The sequence below is a fragment of the Mauremys mutica genome, chromosome 3 (assembly GCF_020497125.1).
Source record: "Mauremys mutica isolate MM-2020 ecotype Southern chromosome 3, ASM2049712v1, whole genome shotgun sequence".
Taxonomy (NCBI): Eukaryota; Metazoa; Chordata; order Testudines; family Geoemydidae; genus Mauremys; species Mauremys mutica.
The window spans coordinates 123,031,106-123,053,322 of record NC_059074.1 but is presented as its reverse complement, the minus strand read 5'-3'; the positions used below and the strand labels follow the sequence as shown (position 1 = coordinate 123,053,322).

At 43.6% G+C, this 22,217-nt stretch overlaps 1 protein-coding gene across 10 annotated transcripts in view; it reads right to left on the bottom strand.

Moving 5' to 3' along the window:
* Positions 1 to 22,217, bottom strand: part of QKI (QKI, KH domain containing RNA binding) — a 321,931-nt gene that overhangs the window by 236,839 nt on the left and 62,875 nt on the right. For all 10 annotated transcript variants that reach the window (XM_045009085.1, XM_045009083.1, XM_045009087.1 and 7 more), the window contains exon 2: positions 20,251 to 20,393. In XM_045009085.1, the coding sequence (XP_044865020.1) occupies positions 20,251 to 20,393 (143 nt within the window). The remainder of the gene's footprint in view (positions 1 to 20,250; positions 20,394 to 22,217) is intronic.

Below are 22,217 nucleotides of genomic sequence, written 5' to 3'. Positions count from 1 at the left end.
TACATGAGTATGGGACAAAGTCCTTGCTGCTTCTTTCAAATACAAAAACAGGTACAATTTCCCCTTAAGCTTCCCTTGATATTGGTGAATTCTATTACTCCTAGCTGTAGTGGGGTAAGCACTTTCTCAGGAAAGGAGGCCTTTTCCAAAAGAGTGAAAAAAGGAAACCAGGAGGTGTGACTGGAATAAGTTTTTTTTCCAAATGACAAAGTACCCACTGGTTTGCATAAATTCTACTCCATGCTCAAAATGAGAGCAGCTTTCAAAAAGGAGAAAAGTTTTGTTACAAGCACTGGATACTGACTAAGCTTCTTGTCAATATTGCTGACCAGATGCTGAAGCAACAGAATTACTGGTTGAGGCTGGAAGAGCTGATTTTAATTTACAGCGTTTTCTAGTCCCTTTCACCCCCGCCTGCTAAAAAAACCTGTTTCTGAAAGCTGAGAGGACTGCTACCGAACTAAGTGACTAAGCTATCTAATTCTAGGTTTCAGAGTAGCAGCCGTGTTAGTCTCAATCTGCAAAAAGAACAGGAGTACTTGTGGCATCTTAGAGACTTGCACATTTATTTGAGCATAAGCTTTCATGGGCTACAGCCCACTTCACCGGATGCATGCAGTGGAAAATACAGTAGGAAGATTACACACACACACACACACACACACACACACACACACACACACACAGAGAACATGAAACAATGGGTGTTACCATAAAATCTGAAGTGATCTTTCAGTATAATGGCTAGAAGAAACCCAATGATTCTGCTGTGGATCTGGTGGACTTTGATGAGACAGATGTTTCAATAATGGAAGCATCTTATCTAAAGTGTAAAGCGTTAATAGATAAGGGCAGCTTCATATTCTTCATTGGAAAGTAGTTGAGGATCACGTGCGTCTTGAAGCCAAGAGGCTCCATCTTATCATCATCTGTTCAGTTGGTACGCCCACAGCCACAACAGATACTTCTATACCTTAAGTTCCAAGGATGCATGTATTCCCCAGAAATGAGGGTCCATAAAAACAAACCATTTTCCTTTGAAATTTAGAAAACATCTTCATTTGCAATAAGTTATTTTTAGGAAACTTAATTCATGCTTCTACAATATCCTACAAAACATGAACATGATCACCAAGCATGACATTGTTCTACTGTAGCCAACGTTACTTTTACCTTAAAAAAATGTGACTTCATAGCACCATAATCAAATCAAATCCATTTTATTTATATAAATTTACTCTGAAGAAGCAAGATCCTTCAGTTGAAATGTCAATTATTCTCATGTCACTGCCCACCATGCTAATTAAGAGCAGTATCAAACTTTCTGACAAGAAAAGGATACAGCAAAGGAAAGCTCCAGCAGTTTGATAAATTCTCCCCACTGACAAGACACGGCCTTGAAGGCCCCTAGATTCTGCCCTGAACGTCTGCCCATCCATATTGCATTCCTGATCCTCCTCTACAATGCCATTAGCTAAACCTTTAGTCCCTATCACATGCTTGTGCCCTACCAACAAATTCCCCAACCGCTCAAACACCAATTCCCCACCAAGTGCAGGGAACAGTGTAGCGCAGATTTACTGTCTCTAAGTAGCATTAATAAACACCAGTTTTGCTGTCAATATTTCCACCAGGTTTGGAAATGGAGTGTGCCGTGTGGACTAGCTGTTATCTGACTTTCACCTTGGTCCTCTTAAGAGCCTTGCACACTGACCATGCAGTACTTTTGAGAAAGGGCTTTCATGCATTTGGAGGAGAGGATGAATACCACAAAGATTCTGCTCCCACCTTCTGTACTGCCATGGCTAATTTCTGATGGCCTATACCCAGCATAAGTACACTGAAGCACAAAGCCTTCAGATACTCTCCTGACAGGCAATACAAAAGAATGAGAACAATAAAAGTAAAAGAGGGTGCTGTCATTTGCATAATCCATATTAGGAATGCTATTAAACTTTCATTTTACCAAATGCAGAAATTATTTAAATGCGGTTATGTCAGTAAGTTCCCAGTAGCCAAATGAATCCCCAGTGTTCATTGTTGTGTTGTACTAATTAAATAATTTTAACTAAAATGGTCAGAAAGTACGCACAAGCTGTTTATCAGTGTTGGTCTTTGAGCTTCAGCATACTCAAAGGACATGCTACTTTAGATGTGATAATTATTGAGCTCTTACATTTTTGCTTGCTAAGAAGCCACAGAAGAGCTCCAACAGAGAATTTCACATTAACCAGAACTAACAGGGCACTTTATTAAGCCTGTGATTATCATCTAAAAACATTTATTTAGCACTATATTTGTGGGTGCAAATTCCAAGAGATTGGTTAAATTGGTAAGAGGTTTACCCTAAGCTCTTTTGGGGAAATTTTAAAGAAATTTATCTTCCATCAGCTGCATCAGAAATATTTAACAAACTTTAAATATTCATCCATAAAATAATATTAAGTCCTTTAACTCACCTGCTTACTAAAGCGCCAATTATCTTTTCCAGACCCAACTCTCCACTAATTAACTCTGATGCCAGGAAATACCCATCGCCAATCAACAGAAAATACCTGAAAATTCTAATATCAGTGAGTCAAATTAAACCACAAGGGGACTACATGTATAAAGGAGGATCAAGTATTTTAAAAGCAGCAAAGAGTCCTGTGGCACCTTATAGACTAACAGATGCATCCGACGAAGTGGCTATTCACCCACGAAAGCTCATGCTCCAATATGTCTGTTGGTCTATAAGGGGCCACAGAACTCTTTGCTGCTTTTACAGATCCAGACTAACCCGGCTACCCCTCAAATATTTTAAATTATTTCTTAAAAAGAAAGTGTGATAAAACTGTTTCAGGAATTAGAATTCTGACAGACACCCCAAAGTAGTAAGAATTAATGGAATAAGGAGCACACAGTTCTGGGCTTTGCAGACTGGAATCTACAGTGTTGCATCATACTGACTGAGATAGTAAGAGACTACATGAATTTAATATCAGAAAACGATGAAATGGAGAACAAATACCAGGTCAGGTATTTAAGGCTTACTGGTGTACCTGGAAAAAAATATCCTACAGCTCATCGTTCTGTTCAAAACTGGTTTGCTAACTTACTAACACCTCTCCAAAGTAACTAATTCTTCCCCAGGAAACTTTCTAGGTGAGTTGACTATAGATAGAAAAATCCTTCATTTAAATCAACACCATGTACCATATTACAGTGTACCACTCCATCATTTCTTAATTTGATTTTTGAAAGTCAAGTATTTCTAATTACCAGTTCAGAAACAGGAATATATCAAGATTGCTCAATCTGCTTTACTTAAAGTTGTAACGACTCTGTTCCAGCAAATAAATTATTTGGAAAAATTGGAGAGAGTCACTGTCTATACAATGTTCAGCTGTCTATGCAAGTGTTCAGTCATATAAATCTGCAGAAGCAGAAAGCTGCACATTATCAAAAGTCAGGAAGAAGGTATGGACTGAGGTCTAAGGGTACGTCTACACTACAAGACTATTTCGAATCTACTTAATTCGAATTTGTGGAATCGACCTTATGAAGTCGAATTTGTGTATCCACACTAAATACACTAATTCGACTGTCTGAGTCCACAGTAACGGGGCCAGCGTCGACTTTGGAAGCGGTGCACTGTGGGAAGCTATCCCACAGTTCCCGCAGTCCCCGCTGCCCAGTGGAATGCTGGGTAGAGCCCCCAATGCCTGCTGGGGGAAAAAATGTGTTGAGGGTGGTTTTGGGTAACTGTCATCATTGAACCGTCACTCCCGCCCTCTCTTGTTGAAAGCGCTGGCGGGAAATCTGTTCGCGCCCTTCTCTGGTCGGTTACAGCTCGGACGCCACAGCACTGCGAGCATGGAGCCCGCTGCGATCATCGCTGCACTTATGGCCGTTGTCAACTCCTCGCACCTTATCGTCCACCTCTTCCACAGTCAGCTGCTGAGAAATCGGGCGAGGAGGCTCCGGCAGCGCGGTGAGGACAGGAAGTCACAGAGTGGCGCAGACCTCTCACAAAGCAGGGTATGCCGCGCAGTGGAGATCATGGTGGCAATGGGTCAAGTTCATGGTGTGGAACGGCGATTCTGGGCCTGGGAAACAAGCACGGACTGGTGGGACCGCATAGTGCTGCAGGTCTGGGATGAATCACAGTGGCTGCGAAACTTCAGGATGCGTAAGGGCACTTTCCTTGAACTCTGTGACTTGCTGTCCCCTGCCCTTAAGCGCCAGGACACCTGGATGCGAGCAGCCCTGACTGTGCAGAAGCGAGTGGCCATAGCCCTCTGGAAACTTGCAACGCCAGACAGCTACCGGTCAGCAGCGAACCACTTTGGCGTGGGCAAATCTACCGTAGGGCTTGCTGTGATTCAAGTAGCCCACGCAATCGTTGAGCAACTGTTCTCAAAGGTAGTGACCCTGGGAAACGTCCAGGTCGTCATAGATGGCTTTGCCGCGATGGGATTCCCAAACTGCGGTGGGGCTATAGATGGCACTCACATCCCTATCCTGGGACCGACCCACCAGGCCAGCGAGTACATTAACCGAAAGGGCTACTTTTCTATGGTGCTGCAAGCACTGGTGGACCATAGGGGACGTTTCACCAACATCTACGTCGGGTGGCCGGGCAAGGTTCATGACGCGCGTGTGTTCAGGAACTCTGGTCTGTTTAAACGCCTCCAGGCAGATAGTTTCTTCCCGGACCACAAAATAACGGTTCGGGATGTGCAGATGCCTACAGTGATCCTCGGGGACCCAGCCTACCCGCTAATGCCCTGGCTCATGAAGCCCTATACAGGCGCCTTGGACAGTGAGAAGGAACTCTTCAACTACCGGCTAAGCAAGTGCAGAATGGTGGTGGAGTGTGCTTTCGGACGTCTCAAGGGGAGATGGCGGAGCTTACTGACTCGCTCGGACCTCAGCGAAAAAAATATCCCCGTTGTTATTGCTGCTTGCTGTGTGCTCCACAATCTCTGTGAGAGCAAGGGGGAGACCTTTATGGCTGGATGGGAGGTTGAGGCCAATCGCCTGGCTGCTGATTATGCTCAGCCAGACAGCCGTGCCGATAGAAGATCCCAGCGGGAAGCGCTGTGCATCCGGGAGGCTTTGAAAGATAGGTTCCTCGGAGAGCAGGGTAACCTATGACTCTCCAGTTGATTTACAGAGAAGCTGAACCTGAGCCTGTTTCAGTGACTGTTGACTTCGATCTGCGGTTACATACCCCGTTCTCCAGGTTTCCCCCCTTCCAACACACGTTTTAAAATAACTTTAATGGAACACTGATTATTAATAAAGTTTTCTTTAATTATGAATTCCTGTTCAAGGGTTGAAACATGGACGCGGACTGTGGTGGGTACGGTGTGCACTGATGTCCAGACCGCTTCTACACTAGAGGAATGACAGGCTCCTGCTCCTACAGCGGTCTCTGGGGGGAGGACGGTTGCAGGTGGGTGTGCAGGAAGGGGTGGGTTTGCAGGAAGGGGTGAGGGGTGCCATCTTTGGGACGGAGTTTGGATGCAGGCTCTGGGCTGGGGGTTGGGGCGTAGGAAGGGGTGAGGGGTGTGTGGGAAGGGTGAGTATGTGTCTGTGGATGAGGGCTCTTGCTGGGGCTCAGGGCTTCGGAGAGGCTCGTGGCTAGGGTGGAAGGGCATGGTAAGGGCAGCCTGCCTTGCCATTTGTGGATGTCAGGCGCTAGGACCCTGGGGCAGCATACACCTCACAGACTGACCCGGGGCAGCATTCACCTCCCAGAATGACCCTAATGCCTAGTGACTGCAGTCTGTGTGTGTCCTGCTGTTGATCCTGCCCCCAAGTCTGTACCCTGGTAATGGAGGCTGTCCTATGCAATTAAAAAACCCCTCCCCCGCCTTCACAGAAAGTCTTCTGACAAGGAAAACGTGACGGAAACAGTGAATAACAACAAACTACTCTTAATACTCAACTACACAGTGGGGGGATGAAACTTGGATTTGGGACTGGGTGATCCAGGAAGGGAAGCACTTCTCATACTTTAGGGAATGAGAGCTGTTTGGTACATGAGCGCTCTGCTGGGGTGGAGTGACAGTTTTCACGGCCCCTAGCGCCCCTCCTTCTTGTGATTTTTGGTGAGGGGGGGACAGGACTTTGTGGCGGGGGAAGGCGGTTGCAGATACAGTTCAGGGGGGCTCTCTGCTCCTGCCTGCGGTCCTGCAGAACATCTACAAGGTGCCGGAGCGTGTCCGTTTGCTCCCTCATTAGCCCAAGCAGCGTTTGAGTCGCCTGCTGGTCTTCCTGCCGCCACCTGTCCTCCCGTTCGCTGTGAGCGCGCTGGTGCTGACATAGGGTCTCCCTCCACTGTCTCTGCTCGGCCGCCTCGGCTCTGGAGCAAGCCATCAGTTCAGAGAACATGTCGTCCCTAGTCTTTTTCTTTCGCCGCCTAATCTGCGCCAGCCTCTGTGAGGGGGATGCCGGGGCAGTTCGTGAAAGAGCCGCAGCTGTGTGATGGGAAAAAGGAAGTGATTTCCTTGAAAAGATACATGTTTGCGAACACTGAACACAGTCTAGTCAGTTTCTGTGAACAAGACCATACAGGGCACCTAGTCTCACGAGCTCTCAGGACAAGTTCGAGATTTCGGAATACGCTTTCATTGGCTGCGGTCTTGCACAGGAGATCGGACAAGCGGGGCGGTACAGCTGAATCCGTGTAGCAGCCAGGCCTGGTAAGCACTACACTATAGGCTGCTTAACAGTTAATGGATAGCTGTGCCCTCCTGCTGAAGGCAATCTGTAAAGCATAAAGTCTGACCCTGTTCCAGCCCCTCGCGGCTGTGCCCGGGAAAGATCACTGTATGCTTTTCCTCTGCGGCCTCCAACACGTGGCTGTTAAACGAAGGTCATTGCTATGCAAAGTAAAAGTCAAGCATTCACAATAGTAACAGTACACTAATTGCCCTAATTAGATGCAGCAGTCGCCGAACGAGATTACCCTGAGGCGGGTCACTCGGAGAGAGAGAGAGAGGATGCTGCTAGAATCCCTGCACAGACCAGGACCGTATGCTGCCATGCTGGTGGAGGCAATGATTCCGCTGTACATTAGGATGGCCTGGCGCAGAAGAGTGTGCTTCCACGGAGCACCAAATAAGGCACCTCTCCCCAGGAACCTCCTGCAGAGACTCTTTCGAGCTGCTCTCCGAGAGCTTCGTGGAAGTGTCCCAGGAGGATTTCTGTTCCATCCCTATATGTGTGGACCTTCTCTTTATATAGTTTTTACATATTTTTTATTCCTGTTTTTTAAAAAATAAATGTTTCCATGTTTATAGCACTTACCGACTGATCCTTCCCCTGATTCTGAGTCCGGGTTAACGGCCGGGGAGGGTTGGTAGGGGATCTCTGTGAGGGTGATGAAGAGATCCTGGCTGTCGGGGAAAGCGGTATTGTAAGTGCTGTCGCCTGCGTCGTCCTCCACAAACCCTTCCTCATCTTCCCCATCGGCGAACATCGCCGAGGAACTGCCCCTCGACACTATCCCATACTCAGAGTCCACGGTCACTGGTGGGGCAGTGGTGGCAGACCCACCTAGAATGGCATGCAGTGCCTCGTAGAAGCGGCATGTCTGGGGCTGTGCTCCGGAGCGTCCGTTTGCTGCTCTGACTTTTTGGTAGCCTTGTCTCAGGTCCTTGATTTTCACGCGGCACTGCGTTGTATCCCGGCTGTATCCTCTGAGTGCCATGGCTTTGGAGACCTTCTCGTAGGTCTTTGCATTCCGTTTGTTGGAGCGCAGCTCCGAAAGCACAGACTCATCGCCCCACACAGCAATCAGATCCAGGACTTCACGGTCTGTCCATGCTGGGGACCTCTTTCTATTTTGGGATTGCATGGACTCCTCTGCTGGAGAGCTCTGCATCGTTGCAGGTGCTGCTGAGCTCGCCCCGATGTCCAACCAGGACATCAGATTCAAAGTGCCCAAACAGGAAAAGGAATTCAAATTTTCCCGGGTCGTTTCCTGTGTGGCTGGTCAGAGAATCCAAGCTTGGACTGCTGTCCAGAGCGTCAACAGAGTGGTGCACTGTGGGATAGCTCCCGGAGCTACTAAGTTCGATTTGCATCCACACCTAGCCTAATTCGAGATAGCCATGTCGAATTTAGCGCTACTCCCCTCGTCGGGGTGGAGTACCGAATTCGAACTAAAGAGCCCTCTAGGTCGAATTAAACGGCTTCCTGGTGTGGACGGTTGAGCGGTTAATTCGAATTAACGCTGCTAAATTCGATTTAAAGTCCTAGTGTAGACCAGGCCTAAGACTAAGCAAATATGCAAAGTTACATGCTTACTCCTCATATGTGCAGTGTGCATACACAAATTCATTTTTAAAAAGTTAACCTTACAAATTTATTGTATCCTAAAAGCATACTGTGGCTAATTATGAAGAATTTATCCTAGGAATTTGCTAGAGATTCAGGCCATAGATTGAAGTGCCTGTAGATTTTGCCGTAACTATACGAAGGTAGGGTTGCCATAGTTGCACTAATTTTAATTTGCAAGTTTGAATTTAATTGAGATATAAATATTTTCTTTATTATAAGTGATCTAATATGCACAGAAATAAAGATTATCACCCATAATCTAGAAGTATGTTAACATCCTGCATTGGCATATACAAGGGTTTTGGGTTTTTTTTTGTTTTTTGTTTTTTTTCTTTTTTGGTATTAAACTGCCATTTATATCTCAGTAGTGTAACTTTATATATGTTCCTACCTTTATCTAGAAATAAGGGTAACCTAAGAATAACTTAATATTTCTGTGCTTCATGACTAATTTAAAATTCTGCATAGAGAAGAGGAGGTTACTTACCCTGTGCAGTAACTGACATTCTTTTCCAAGAGATGTCACTGTGGGTGCTCCACTCCAGGTGTTGTTGCGTCCCTGCGCCTTCGCTCAGAGCTTTTTACAGCAGTACTCGTACCGGTCACGCACACGCAGAGCCTGCCCCCCCCCATTCTGAGTGTACCTTAATAGTATGCATGCGCAACTGGTCTCCTCAGTTCCTTCTCTACAACGGAGGCTACCCCAACTCTGAAGTAAAGGGAAGAAGGGTGGGGAGTGGAGCACCCACAGGGACACATCTCGAAGAACGTCAGTTACTGTACAGGTGAGTAACCTCCTCTTCTTCGAGAGATGTCCCTGTGGGTGCTCCTCCCCAGGTGACTTAAAAGCAGTGTATCTCAAGGAGGTAGGGACTTCAGTTTTGGTAGGAATGCAGTAGATAATACAGCTCTGCCTAATTGTGTATCAGAGAGGGGGCTTTGAGTAAGGGCATAATGCTTAACAAATGTGTGTTCAGAAGTACAAGTGGCCACTTTACAGATGTCAGCCAGAGGAACTTTGCGTAGAAAAACCACGGAGGTAGCCACAGACCAAGTGGAGTGAGTTCAGATGCTGGCTGGAGGCATAACTTTCTTTATTTGATAGCACAGTCTGATACAGTCAGAAATCCAATTTGAAAGTCTGTGGGTAGAAATAGGTGTCCCTTTGAAGCGCTCTGCAATGGAGACAGAGTCTAGAAGACTTTCTAAAGGGCTTGGTTCTATCCAAACAGAAGGACAAAGCCCTGCATACATCTAACGTATGCATTGTGGATTCAAAAGAGTTTGCATGTGGTTTAGGAAAGAAGTCGGCTCATTGATGTGGAATGACGAATGCATCTTTGGAAGAAATTTGGGGTGTAGTCGGAGGGTAACCTTGCCCTTAAAAAAAAATAGCGTGTATGGTGGGTCTGCCATGAGAGCTGCTATTTCTCCTGCACGTCTGGCGCAGGTGATTGCCACTAAGAATGCTGTTTTCATAGAGAGGCGTAAAAGGGAGCAAGTGGCTAGGGGCTCGGATGGTTGTTGAGTTAAGCAGGAGAATACTAAGTGAAGATCCCACGGAGAGGTAGGAGGTTTAATGTCCAGGTATAAGGATTGGAACCCTTTGAGAAAATGCTTGGTGACTGGATGAGTAAAAACAGAGGTATCGATCTTGTCATGAAACGTTGTAATAGCAACTAAGTGGACCTTGATGGAACTGCAAGAAAGGCCAGATTGTTTAAGGTCTAATAGGTAGTCAAGTATGGGCGGAAGAGGTACGGAAGTAGGAGGGAGTTGTTTAGTTGAACACCATTGTGTGAATCACTTCCACTTTTGGAGACAGCAGAACACAACCTACTCGCATCACCTATACAGGAGCACTCTTTGAACCTGCTCAGAGCATGCTAGTTCGTTTTGAGAGAACCATGTAGGAAGCAAGCTTTAAGGTGAAGCATGGACAGGTTGGGGTGAAGAAATCATCCATGTTGCTGCGATAGGAAGTTTGGAGTGAGGGGCAACGAAATCGGTGGGCGAATTGACATTCTGGTGAGGAACGGAAACCACGGTTGTCTGGGCCATGACAGGGCAATCAGAATTACCGTGGCACCATTTGTTCGTATCTTTGTCAGAACTCTGTGGAGAACCGGTATTGGGGGAAAGCATACAGTAAGTGTTGACCTCATGAGATCAGAAATGCATCTCCTAGGGAATGTTTGCCCAGTCCCACTCTGGAGCAAAATTCGACACATTTCTTGTTCTTCACAGTCGAAGAGGTCCAGGGTTGGATAGCCCCAAACACTGAATATATTGCGTATGATTGTGTCGTTTATCTCCCATTTGTGATCCCAGGGAAAACATCTGCTTAGTTCGTCCGCGGTGGTATTCAGGGCCCCAGGAAGACAGGCGGATGATATCTGGATGTTGTTTGTGAGGCACCAATTCCAGAGCTTCATGGCTTCTGTGCAAAGCAAATGAGAACGGGCCCATCCCTGCCTGCTGACATAGAACATGCAGGCAATGTTGTCTATCGTTATCTGAACATGTTGATTCTGAATAAATGGGAGGAAGTGACAGCAGGCATTGCATATGGCTCACAGTTCTAGGATGTTTATGTGTAGGGAGGCTTCGGTGGAAGACCTTAGCCCCTGGGCTGTGTGGTAGGACATGTGTGCTCCCCATGATAGTGACACCAGGAGGTCCCTTGAGTGTGTGAAATGCCCTGCCCCAGTGCCTCTCTGAGGGGAGGACAGAGCGAGAGGAATTTGTTGTGAGGAAGGATTCCTCTGCACTGGAATCCCGAGCATTCCTGCTAGCTAGTTCAAAGGCTGATGGTGCCAGGAGAGTGAGAGGAGCCTGAAGGGGGTCAGACAGGCTAGTATGCATCAGCACCACTTCTACTGGGGTGCCGAACCGTGCCTTGTGAGAGGCAAGCAACTGAAAGCCTGAAGCCTCATCACTGGAGGTGTACGTGACTGCTGCAGCCACAGGTGGGTTTCGCACAGCGCCAGAGGAACCCAGTGCATCAAACGTACTCAGCCCAGGGAGGAAAGCAGTCCCTGGAGAAGGCTTGTCCCTGCGAATACCCTTTGCGGGTGAGAGACACTGATTGTTTTGGAAATTTTCTTTCGTCTCTTTAAAGCAGGGGGGCTGCGGTGTACAGCAGAGTCAGAGCCCAAGTCTGAGGCTGGTCCAAGAGATTTTTGCAGCAGGAACAGTTTTAGGTACAGCTCCCTGTCTTTGCGTGCCCTGGATTCAACTTGCTGCAGTGGGCACATTTTTGGGGAATGTGGGACTCCCCCAAACATTTCATACATTTAGAATGGCCATCTGAAAGAGGGATAGCATAATTACAGTTAGAGCAGCACTTGAAACCTGGAGAGCCAGGCATGTCGGAAGCAGCTGCACTGACAGGAATAAAAAAGGGTGTTTGTTTTTTATTTTTTTTAAGAGAAAAAGAAGGAAAAAGGATATCCAACTATTACTGGTAAGCTAACCTAAGAGGGAAAACAAGTTGAACAAGGGAGAGAAGAAATTTTATAATGAGTCTGCTGAGCTCTGTCTCAGGCCAGGGATGGTACAGAAGCACTGAGGAGACCGGTCACGCACGTGCACTATTAAGGTACACTCAGAGCTTGGGGGGGGTGGAGGGGCAGGCTCTGCATGTGCGTGACCGGTACAAGTACTGCTGTAAAAATCTCTGAGCAAAGGCGCAGGGACGCACCAACACCTGGAGTGGAGCACCCACAGGGACATCTCTCGAAGAAGAACTATGCCATAGTATTGTCTCAGTATCCAGCATACTGATCTATATACATGTCATGTTGAGTATTTAGGGTGCTATTTATTATAACTTGATAATTTTAACTAGGATTTTGTATAAAATGATTCAATTTCCCCTCATATAATCGTCCTCTGGTCAAACCTTTTCTACAAATCTATAAACTTTAACAATCTTTATGTCCATGTAAGGGATAAATGATTGACAATCAGAAGAAAATTATAGTGACAGAATGAGTTAATTATATCAATCTGATCTGAACTCAGTTCATTCACCTACTGCACACTTCTAAGACAGAATGATACTGAAGTCATGCTTTTAAAGTATGAGCTGGCATTTATACACAGCATTGTGTTTTTAAAACTGCATTTTATACAGTGAAATGATGGTTCCCAGTGGTAAATCCCAAATTCTTGAGCTCAAAGAAAGCATAGTGTTGCAGAAGTTACATTTCATTGCACTCCAGACTTAACGTGAAAACATCAGCCGTAGATATTTCAATCATAGGATATATTACATTTTTATAATTTCTGATATGAACTACAAATCCAATAATTACATTACTCACGGTGTTTACTGGAAAACTAGAATTTAAAGGAAAGCTTCAGGCAGCTCATTTACTGCTTCTCAAAGTAAAACCTTTATTGCAGCTCCTTAATAGAGGGCTTGCAGTTTAAAGTTTCTAACTTATAAATACAGAAAAAATAGTCTGATATCTTCATATAAAAGAACTGTAGTTCTATTAGATCGTTAGTATGCATATTGTCTTCTGGTATAAAGTTCACAACCTTCCAGAAAGTGCTGGTCACTAGAGCCACATACATGTCCATTACTAAACTCAACATTCATTACAAGATTATAGAACCATAGAATATCAGGGCTGGAAAGGACCTCAGGAGGTCATCTAGTCCAACCCCCTACTCAAAGCAGGACCAATCCCCAGATAGATTTTTGCCCCAAATCCCTAAATGGCCCCCTCAAGGATTGAACTCACAACCCTGGGTTTAGCAAAACAATGCTCAAACCACTGAGCTATTCCTCCCCCCATAGCCCACATTCCACTCCAAGTCTGTGCTGCTTAATCAGAATCCATATTAGAGATGAGGAAGTAATAGGAAAGGCATGTCTTACTCCCAACCCTATTTCCCTATCTCATTCATTGTATAGATTGTAGAGTTACTAATTAATCTATTTCTCCTTCAAGAATTGTTAGTTTAGGTCTCTAGTCATGGCAGACCAAGTTACTTTAGGAACACAGAGCATCGGTCTGATCCAGTATGGCAATTCCTACTTAGTGCAGTATCAGGTCTCCAACTGTAGTCAGTATCAGCTGCATTAAAATGTGCAAGAAACCCTGCATAAGGCAAATATGGATTAACTGACCCTCGGAGAAAGTTCCTTCCTAATCTTCACTAGTTAAAACAGTTTGGTTTGTTTAAATGAAGCATGAGGATTTAGATCCTTTCCAATACTCTTGTTAAAAAAATCCCCTCCGGACATATTTTGCCAACTCCGGATATCTGTGTTATTCATGTAAGTGGCAAAAACTTGTGCATATAATGTCATGGTGTACTTCACTGTCACATGATGTTAAGGCCAAGAGTTAGCAGTATTCAGGATAGTATTCCATTTCCTCAATTTGCCACTTTTCATGCTCTTTAAAATGTCCCATAGTTATTGTATTATGAGAAAGGATAAATAAAAGTGCTTGGTCTACCTTCTCCATACCACTCACTATTTTCTATGCTTTTATCATGTCCCTTCTTATTCATCAGTAGTACCAAACGATTCACTTTTCATGTTGGTAATCACTCAATACTCTCCTCTGAAGCCCATTTATTTCTACTTTTTTTTTTAAATAAGGGGGTGGGGAATAAAGGATGACCAAAATTGAACACACTACAGACCAGGTTAGTTGTGAGAATCCATTCCACTTATACCTACCAACCAACAACCTGCTGGCATTCTTGGAATCAGTATGCTCACACATACAGAATAACTGGACACCCTAAAGGAATTTCAACTCAAGATCTATGAATCCAACCTGTATTTTCCCTGGCTTGTGAAAGAGTCATGGGCAACTGGTATCACTCATGATCAAAATAACCAATGCTTCATTCAAGGAAGAAATCTTCACTTCCTCTTTCAAACAAACAATAGTCTGACCAACACTGAAAACCTCACTCTGGATTTATCAGTCCTAACTACCTACCACCCAGTTTCAAACCTACTGTTTTTGCATAAGCTCAGACACTACCAAAGGCCAGCTTACCTGATTAAGGCTAATATCTCTTATACACCCAGCAGAACCTGGTTACACTCTGGGTTATGGGATGAAAGCTGCTCTAGTGGCACTGAAGGATAATTTCCTGTCGTCAGTGGAAGAAAGGTAGATCTCCATTCTCACCCTCCTAGATCTCTCTGCAGCATTTCATTAGGGATATAAAATAGTAAACAATTACACAATTAACCGGTAAGCATTAGTCTTACCGGTTAACCCCCAGCCCTGGGCGGGCCGGCGCACCAACCCCAGCAGCAGCCCTGGCCCCATGCCCTCCCAGAGCAACTCCGGCCCCTCTCCCTTTAATCAGTTAACCAGTTAAACGATATGATTTTAATCGTTTAACCGGTTAATCTTAAAATTATATTTACATCCCTACATTTGATATTGTCAACCCGAGAGGTGGCAGAGGTCCAGGGAACATGCTGAAATGGTGAAAGTCTTTCCTGGAGGAACACACTGAAGAAGTAGTAATGTGAAACTGCAACTCCACCACTAGTCCTCACTTGTGGAGTCGCACAAGAATCAGTTTGCTCAGTCTCGTCTTATTCAACATGTACATACAGCCATTAGGTGAAGTGGTCAGATGACACTGTGAAGTGCCAGCAATATGCAAACGATACAGCTCTACCTTTTCTTCAGCAAATATGACTATGTCACTGCCACAATGACAAACTGCTTTGACAACTCAAGCTAGCCGAAGCTGAAACCAAGCAAAATAGAGGTGGTGAGCAGAAGAAAGCACTACCAAGATTTTACAGCCACAGTGTCCTCTTCATTTGCTGAAAGATACACCTACACAACTGGTCAATTCAGTTTGTAGCTTAATACTCCCAGAGTCCTTCCTAACATTAAGTTTTCAGACAGCAGTACCCACAAGCAACGCTTTTCCCTGATCTCCATTGGCTAAGAGACGCCATCTCTTTCTAGTAGACAATCACCTAGCCTCCTTTACACACTCCCACCACCTCTCAAATGGACTACAGCAATGTAGCATATCTGGACATAAAGCCTTTGGCACTAAGGAAACTGCAACTAATATAGAACACTATAGCATCTCTCCTCAGCTACTCATAAGCACATCTGTCCCATGCTCTCTACATTGGTTTCCCTCTGAATAATAATCTTCAAGGCACTCAATAGCCTGGATCCAGTCTATCCAAAAGATCACCTAAAGCTCCGGGATGAAGTTCACGATCAACAGCTCCACTCCTCTAGCACAATGAAACTTTCTGCCATAAAAATAAAGCTCCTCTACGTAGGAGACAGGGCTTTCTTGGGGGTCAGTCCAAGGCACTGGAATGAACTCCCACCGGAAGTACAGACCATCACAAACCTCCCCACCTTCCTCTTCCAGGTGCAAGGTGTACTTCATCCTTGCCTTCTCTGATATTTAGCAGCAACAAAACACTCCAGTGCACACAATTCTTCTCCCTCTGGGGAAAATTATAAGAACCAGCCACAACAGACGTTAGTCATGACACTTAAAGCATTATTAGAAGGCATTGTGAATGGTACCAGAACCTATACAGAACAGATTACCACTGATTTATATAATGGAATTGTATTTTCAGTATTTTCCACTACCAATACTTCCTGTTTTTGTTTCTTCATTGAATTGTCCATAAGGATGTCTAGGCCTTCTTCCTGAATCGCTATAGCTAATTCAGAACCGGGTAAGGAGTAAAAGTCATTCAAATAATTCCATCCTATATTCATTACTTTTCATTTCTCAATGTTGACTCTGACCTACAATAGTGTTTTGTAGTGCTCATTCATCTAGCTTGGTTAGGTACCACTGAGCATTATCTGAAATTGTTACCTCACTGCTCGTTCCCTTTTCGTATTACAGAACCTTGCAACATGCCATTCAACTCTTTGCCATGAATGAAAGTTGATTAAGCTTACCTACTTGAAGTTTTTAAACAAGAAATAATTACAGAAAGATTAGGAGAACTGTTCTCCTAAATTAGGCATCTGACATACAGAGTAAGTTACATAAAAATATTAATTGAATGCCAGATCATATTGCCGTCTCCATAAAGAAAAGGAAAAAATGCTGAAGATGCTGCTTTGGAAATAATGGAATGTTTCCCCAAGACTTTTAGGCAAGACAGTTAATTCCACCCCTTTTTGTGCATAAACAATCATTTACCAAGTTAAAATCAATTACACCTGTACAAACCCATGGAAGACAGTTGGGGATGTAAAGGTGTCACTGACAGCAGATTTAAGGAGAAAGCAGAAACTTGTTATTGGTGACAATACATCAGAAGGAAGGTTAACATTGCTGAATTCTCAGTTCTGGTATATATTTTCCAGGGTTGACAGTTAAACAGTAAAAAAACTTTTTACCTATAAACCAAAACACATCTGACTGAAAATCAGAGAAAAAACACAGAATTCCCACAATTTAATTTTTGCAGAATTACTTCTCAGTGCTGAATCACACAAAGTGAGTGTGGAGTTCAATGCAGTATAGTCTATATCTTCCAAGTAGAAGGCATAACAGATTTTTATAAAAAGCTGTTAGGACTCCTTAGGCGCAATGAAATACTTAGTGCAGCATATCACAACCCAGGATGCTAGACTCAGATTTCTGGTCTAGACTAAAAAAATTGACTCTGGTTCTCTAACAGACTATCTTAATGAATTAATTGGTGGAAGGATTTGAGGCTCTGCTCATAGTAACGGGAACCAAAACCAATAAGCTGAGACACTACTCAAGGAGCCAAGATCTCTGCTGCTTCTGGCGCAGTATTTGAGAACATATGCTGCAAAGTGATATCACTATTGGAAAAATCTCCTACATCTGAAATTACAGAGAAACAGCACATTTTTGGCTCAAGTCATTTGTTTAGATACTGGCTGTCAGGAAGACGAAGAATCATGGTGGTAGTATGATGCAGGAAATGCCATTCCCAAAGTCAGACAAACAGGGGTCATGAGCAAGCTCCTCCCTGTATATTTCCATAACATATGAGAGTTGGTTGTCTGTCAAAACTGACTTGTGGAAGCTTAAAGTTAAACCATATGAAGTCTGGCCTCCTCTTGTCAACAGGCCAATGTGACACCATTGAGACATGCCTGAAGCATTTATCAAAATTACAGTTGATGGCTGAAGGAAAATTGAAGGTACCCTCCTGCAAGGGGTTTGTGGAGCAGGAGGGTGTTCTGGGCTGGGACCAAGGCATTTGGAAGGCGGGAGGGGGATCAGGGCTGTGGCAAGGGGTTGGGGCGTGGTCAAGGGTGCAGGCTCCGGGAGGCAGTGCTTACTTCAAGCAGCTCCCAGAAGCAGCGGCATGTCCTCCCTCCAGCTCCTATGTGGCGGCACAGCCAGGCAGCTTTGCGCACTGCCCCATCTGCAGGTGGCGCCGCCACAGTTCCTGAAAGCAGCAGGATGCCACCCCTCTGGCTCCTACGCAGAAGTGCAGTGCCTGCCAGGCAGCTCTGCATGCTGCCCCGTCCACAGGCACCACCCCTGCAGCTCCCATTGGCTGCGGTTCTCACCCAATGCGAGCTGCAGAGCCGGTGCTTGGGGCAGGGGCAGCGTGCAGAGCCCCCTGGCTGCTCCTACACGTAGGAGCCGGAGGGGGAATATGCCACTGCTTCTGGAAGCCATGTAGAGCAGGGCAAGCCCCAGACCCCACTCCCAGCAGGAGCTCTAGGGCCGGATTAAAAGGTCTGATGGGCTGGACTGGGCCTCCGAGCTGTAGTTTGCCCACCCCTGGTCTTGCACCACTATATCAGTTTAGAAATAGACACAGTGTAACTCCCTAGTGTGGCTACAAATATACTGGTATGAAGTGCTTATATCAATATAACATATTCTTGTAAAATCTGTAAATAAGCTATACTGATATAAGCATCCTTAGACCAGTATATCTGCATCCACATTAGGGAGCTGTACTACTTTGTCAATTTTTGTACCACTACAACTATACTGGTTTAGAAACAGAGTTTAGACCATTTGTAAGAAGTCTACTGTCTTCTGAAACATGGTCACTAGTGACCACACATCGTGAAACTTTACAAAAGTGGACAGATTCTTAACTCTTTATAGTGGTTTCACACGGTGTCATGTAAAAGTTGTTATTTATGTAAGTGTAGAAACCCTTGAAGCCTAGAGCTCTCAGGAAGAATCTTCTGGTTTTGCAAGATTAAGATTTCAGAAAAACTATTCACTTTTTAATTTCTTGAACCTAGCACTGTGGTAAGCAATTGCAGACTGTGTCCAGGACAGTCCCTCTGCATTTCACAGCTTGAGTTTATAGACGTCTCATGTTTGATATCAAGACCTAGAGACTGAAATTAGGCACACACTGTATGAAAGCCCAACTTGAGGAGTCTTAAGTGTTCTGAAATCATTACCAAGTATTTGAAAAAGGTCCTTTGAGATGCAGAAGAGTCAGAAAAGAGTCATGTGAAATCTGAACATTTACATGTATTTGTTCAGTTTTCTTGGGTCCAATATGGCATAAGCTATTTGTATTACAGTAGCACTTTGGGAGCTCAAAAGTGGAAAGCTGCAACGTGCTAGGCAGTGTATAAATAGAAAATGAAACAGACCCTGCCCTGAAGATTTTACAATCTAATTAGACAAGACAGAGACAGTATTAAGGGGATGGGAATATAAAAAACAGAATGAGCAACTATGATCTCCATATATCATACTAATTCCATAATTTTTGTTGGTCTCCTTCTGGGGGGGTTTTGGGGCATATTTCCATCTCTTTGGCATGAGGAAACAGCTAAAATAAAGTAATGCTGTTACTACTCAAGTATCTGTATTATTCTTATTGGAAGGAAGGATATGATTTTGTACTTTTCCTGAGTCTAATCAGACGGTTCCTTGAAAAAGGGGACAAGGTGGAATTAAATTCGGGTATCCCTTGCTAAACGATTTCTAGGATCTATTTGAGCAAACAAATTCTATGGCATACAGCCTCATAAAAAGAAAAGCTATCATCGTAATAGGATTGGAAAGGTGGTCATCCATAAAGTGGATGTGAGAGAAGATGCACTGACTAGACTGCAAAATAGTGCAGAACTAATGACTAACTACCAATTTAGCTTTAAAAAAAAATCAAAAACAAATTACTAAATTACAAGAAGAAGAAGAAGTGTTCCAAATTTTCATTTGACCTAACACTGGAGGTTTCAAATCCAATCTGAAGAATCTGAAGATGGGAACACAGATTCTTAGCTCTGGTCAGTACTACAAACATATGTCAGTATAACCATGTCACTCGGGATTTTTCACAGCCCTAAACAACATAGTTTTACTGACCTAACTCCCAGTGTAGACAGTGCCATGTCATTGGGGGGGCTTCTACCGTCAGCATAGCTACTGCCTGTCAGAGTATAGGTACTCCACCACTGATGGGAAAAGCTCTCCTGTTGGTGTAGGTAGCATCTTCACTAACCACTACAGCAGCATCACTGCGGCACTGTAAATGTAGACAAGCCCTTAGCTAGAAGTAAACGTTTTTCATATAAGCTGAGGAGAAGGATGTACATGGTCCAAACAGCCATTTCTTTCATGAGGATCTTTACCTCCTGCCAAGCGCACATGCATTCTGAGCAGCATGGCTCTATGCTGATAGTACCCAAAGAAAGAGTAAAATCTGTGACCCTTCCAATCTTGGAGCTATTAAAATTATAACCTGCACTTAATTTTGATATTCAAAACCTTTACCTTCCCCCACCCCACTAATGCACCCAACCATAAAAGGTTCAGATAAACTTTCCTTTTAGAAAGCAATACTTATGGGTTCAAAAGAAGCTTTTACTGTGATCCAAAGGAGTAAATCACATGCAATATACATTTACAGAGAACTACAACAGTTTATGAATTAAAAAAAGATATACTTACATCTGGATATTCTTTTACAGGCACATATAGTTTCTCTTGTAACTGTACAATAGGTCCCACAGCATCTGGTAATTCTGCACTTCTCTTCTCCGTACTACCATTTAATGTGTCGTTATACATGTCTTTCCGTACTCTGCTAATTTCTGTGGGGAGGGGAAAAACGTATATTATGTATTAAACATGATAATATCTTGTATGACTGATTTTATCTTAAAGATTACAACTTTCCAGCATTAACACTTCTCCTCCTAACTTCATGAAAGTCACTGGGAAGTGTATACACAAACGTGTAGCTTTTTTTGTTGTTGTTTTTAAATTATATACTAGTGTCCATGCTGATACTTGTGGGGAAAAAAAAATTCCCCTCATTTGGCAATCTCTACCTAGACAATCGATTTAGGAAATGAACTGCTCTCAGGTGGAAAAGTGTCGTGAAATTCCTAAAAGTCCAGGAAAAAATGTGTACACAAAATTTTAGAACTTTGAAAAAAAGAGCAGTTAATCTATCATACCATTTAAATATTAGGTGTAAAGGTTCCAGAAAGATAAAAATAAATTTTACTCATTCAACATGATTTAATTATCAAACATCACCACAATGAATTCTGACAGTAATCCATACTGGGTATTTGGTTGATAATTATAGTATCTGGAAACTAAAAATGGTGCAATTATTATAATCAGGTTCTTGTAATTTTAGAATACTTCTCATACTGATTCAAACCAAACCACATGAAGGATTTTTATTTATTATTTTTCTAAACTGTCAGTATTCTATTTGCATTCCCTTTGCACACAAACTGAGCCTACAATAACTGCTGTCGTAATTCATTTCTTTTAGGGATAAAAATTAGCAGCGCCAACTTCAAACCTAGACTTCAGCAAAACAACATGAACACCAATTGTGAATGAGTGAGTTAAAGTCAATGATGAATTATGCAGTGAAGGATATAAAAGCATCAAAAGGTCTATATTCCAGATTAGTTTCCTTATTCAGAAGATTGAATTTGCATCATAGGATTAATTTTTTTCCTAATTATTTTGAGCTGAGGAAAGTTTAAATATCAAACAGCATTCTGAAATGGAGATTTTCCTACACTAAATGAATAGTATTGGGTAATACTGATCAATAGCTAAAATGAAAACAGTGCATTCAAGACTCAGAGGCAGGATGATCCAATGGCTAGGGAATTAGCCTCCAACTAAGAAGTCCTGGGTTCAATTTTCTGCTGCACCACAAATTTCCTGTGTCCCCATGGTGTGGTTGACTGTTGACCCATGACCCAATCCTGGGGGAAATATGGTCTGGGGTAAAATATAATCTATTTTCTAAGCATGTATATAGAAATAATATTGGAAGTTACTGAAGCTGTAACAGCAAGTAGAAAAAAAATATTACTAAAAATAGGCTTGGTTGTAAGTTTTAAGCATGAAGTATTAAGGGCTTAGTTAGAGTGAGGCCCAGAAGAAACTGGAAGTTGACATAAGTTAGCATGTGTATTATGTTCCTGACCTAAAGTTATAAAATTTAGCAATACAGATCTTGTGATAGTTTAGCAATGCATTGTCTGATACACAGGTAAACCACAAACATATGATAGCATCATAAGGGATTTTTGCAATAAAGTAATCACATATTGAAACTATTGGGACATTAATCAACGGAAAACAGATGTTAGTCAAAAGTTTAACTACTGTTAGCCAGAATACCACACATGGGCAGGGGTTGAAACCTTATAAAAATATGTGGACATGTGCAGGTAGAATAGGAAAAGGTGTATAAAATACACCTCTACCCCGATATAACACGAATTCAGATATAATGCAGTAAAGCAGCGCTCCGGGGGCAGGGAGGGCGGAGCTGCGCAGTCCAGCGGATGAAAGCAAGTTCAATGTAACGCAGTTTCACCTATAATGCGGTAAGATTTTTTGGCTCCCGAGGACAGCGTTATATAGGGGTAGAGGTG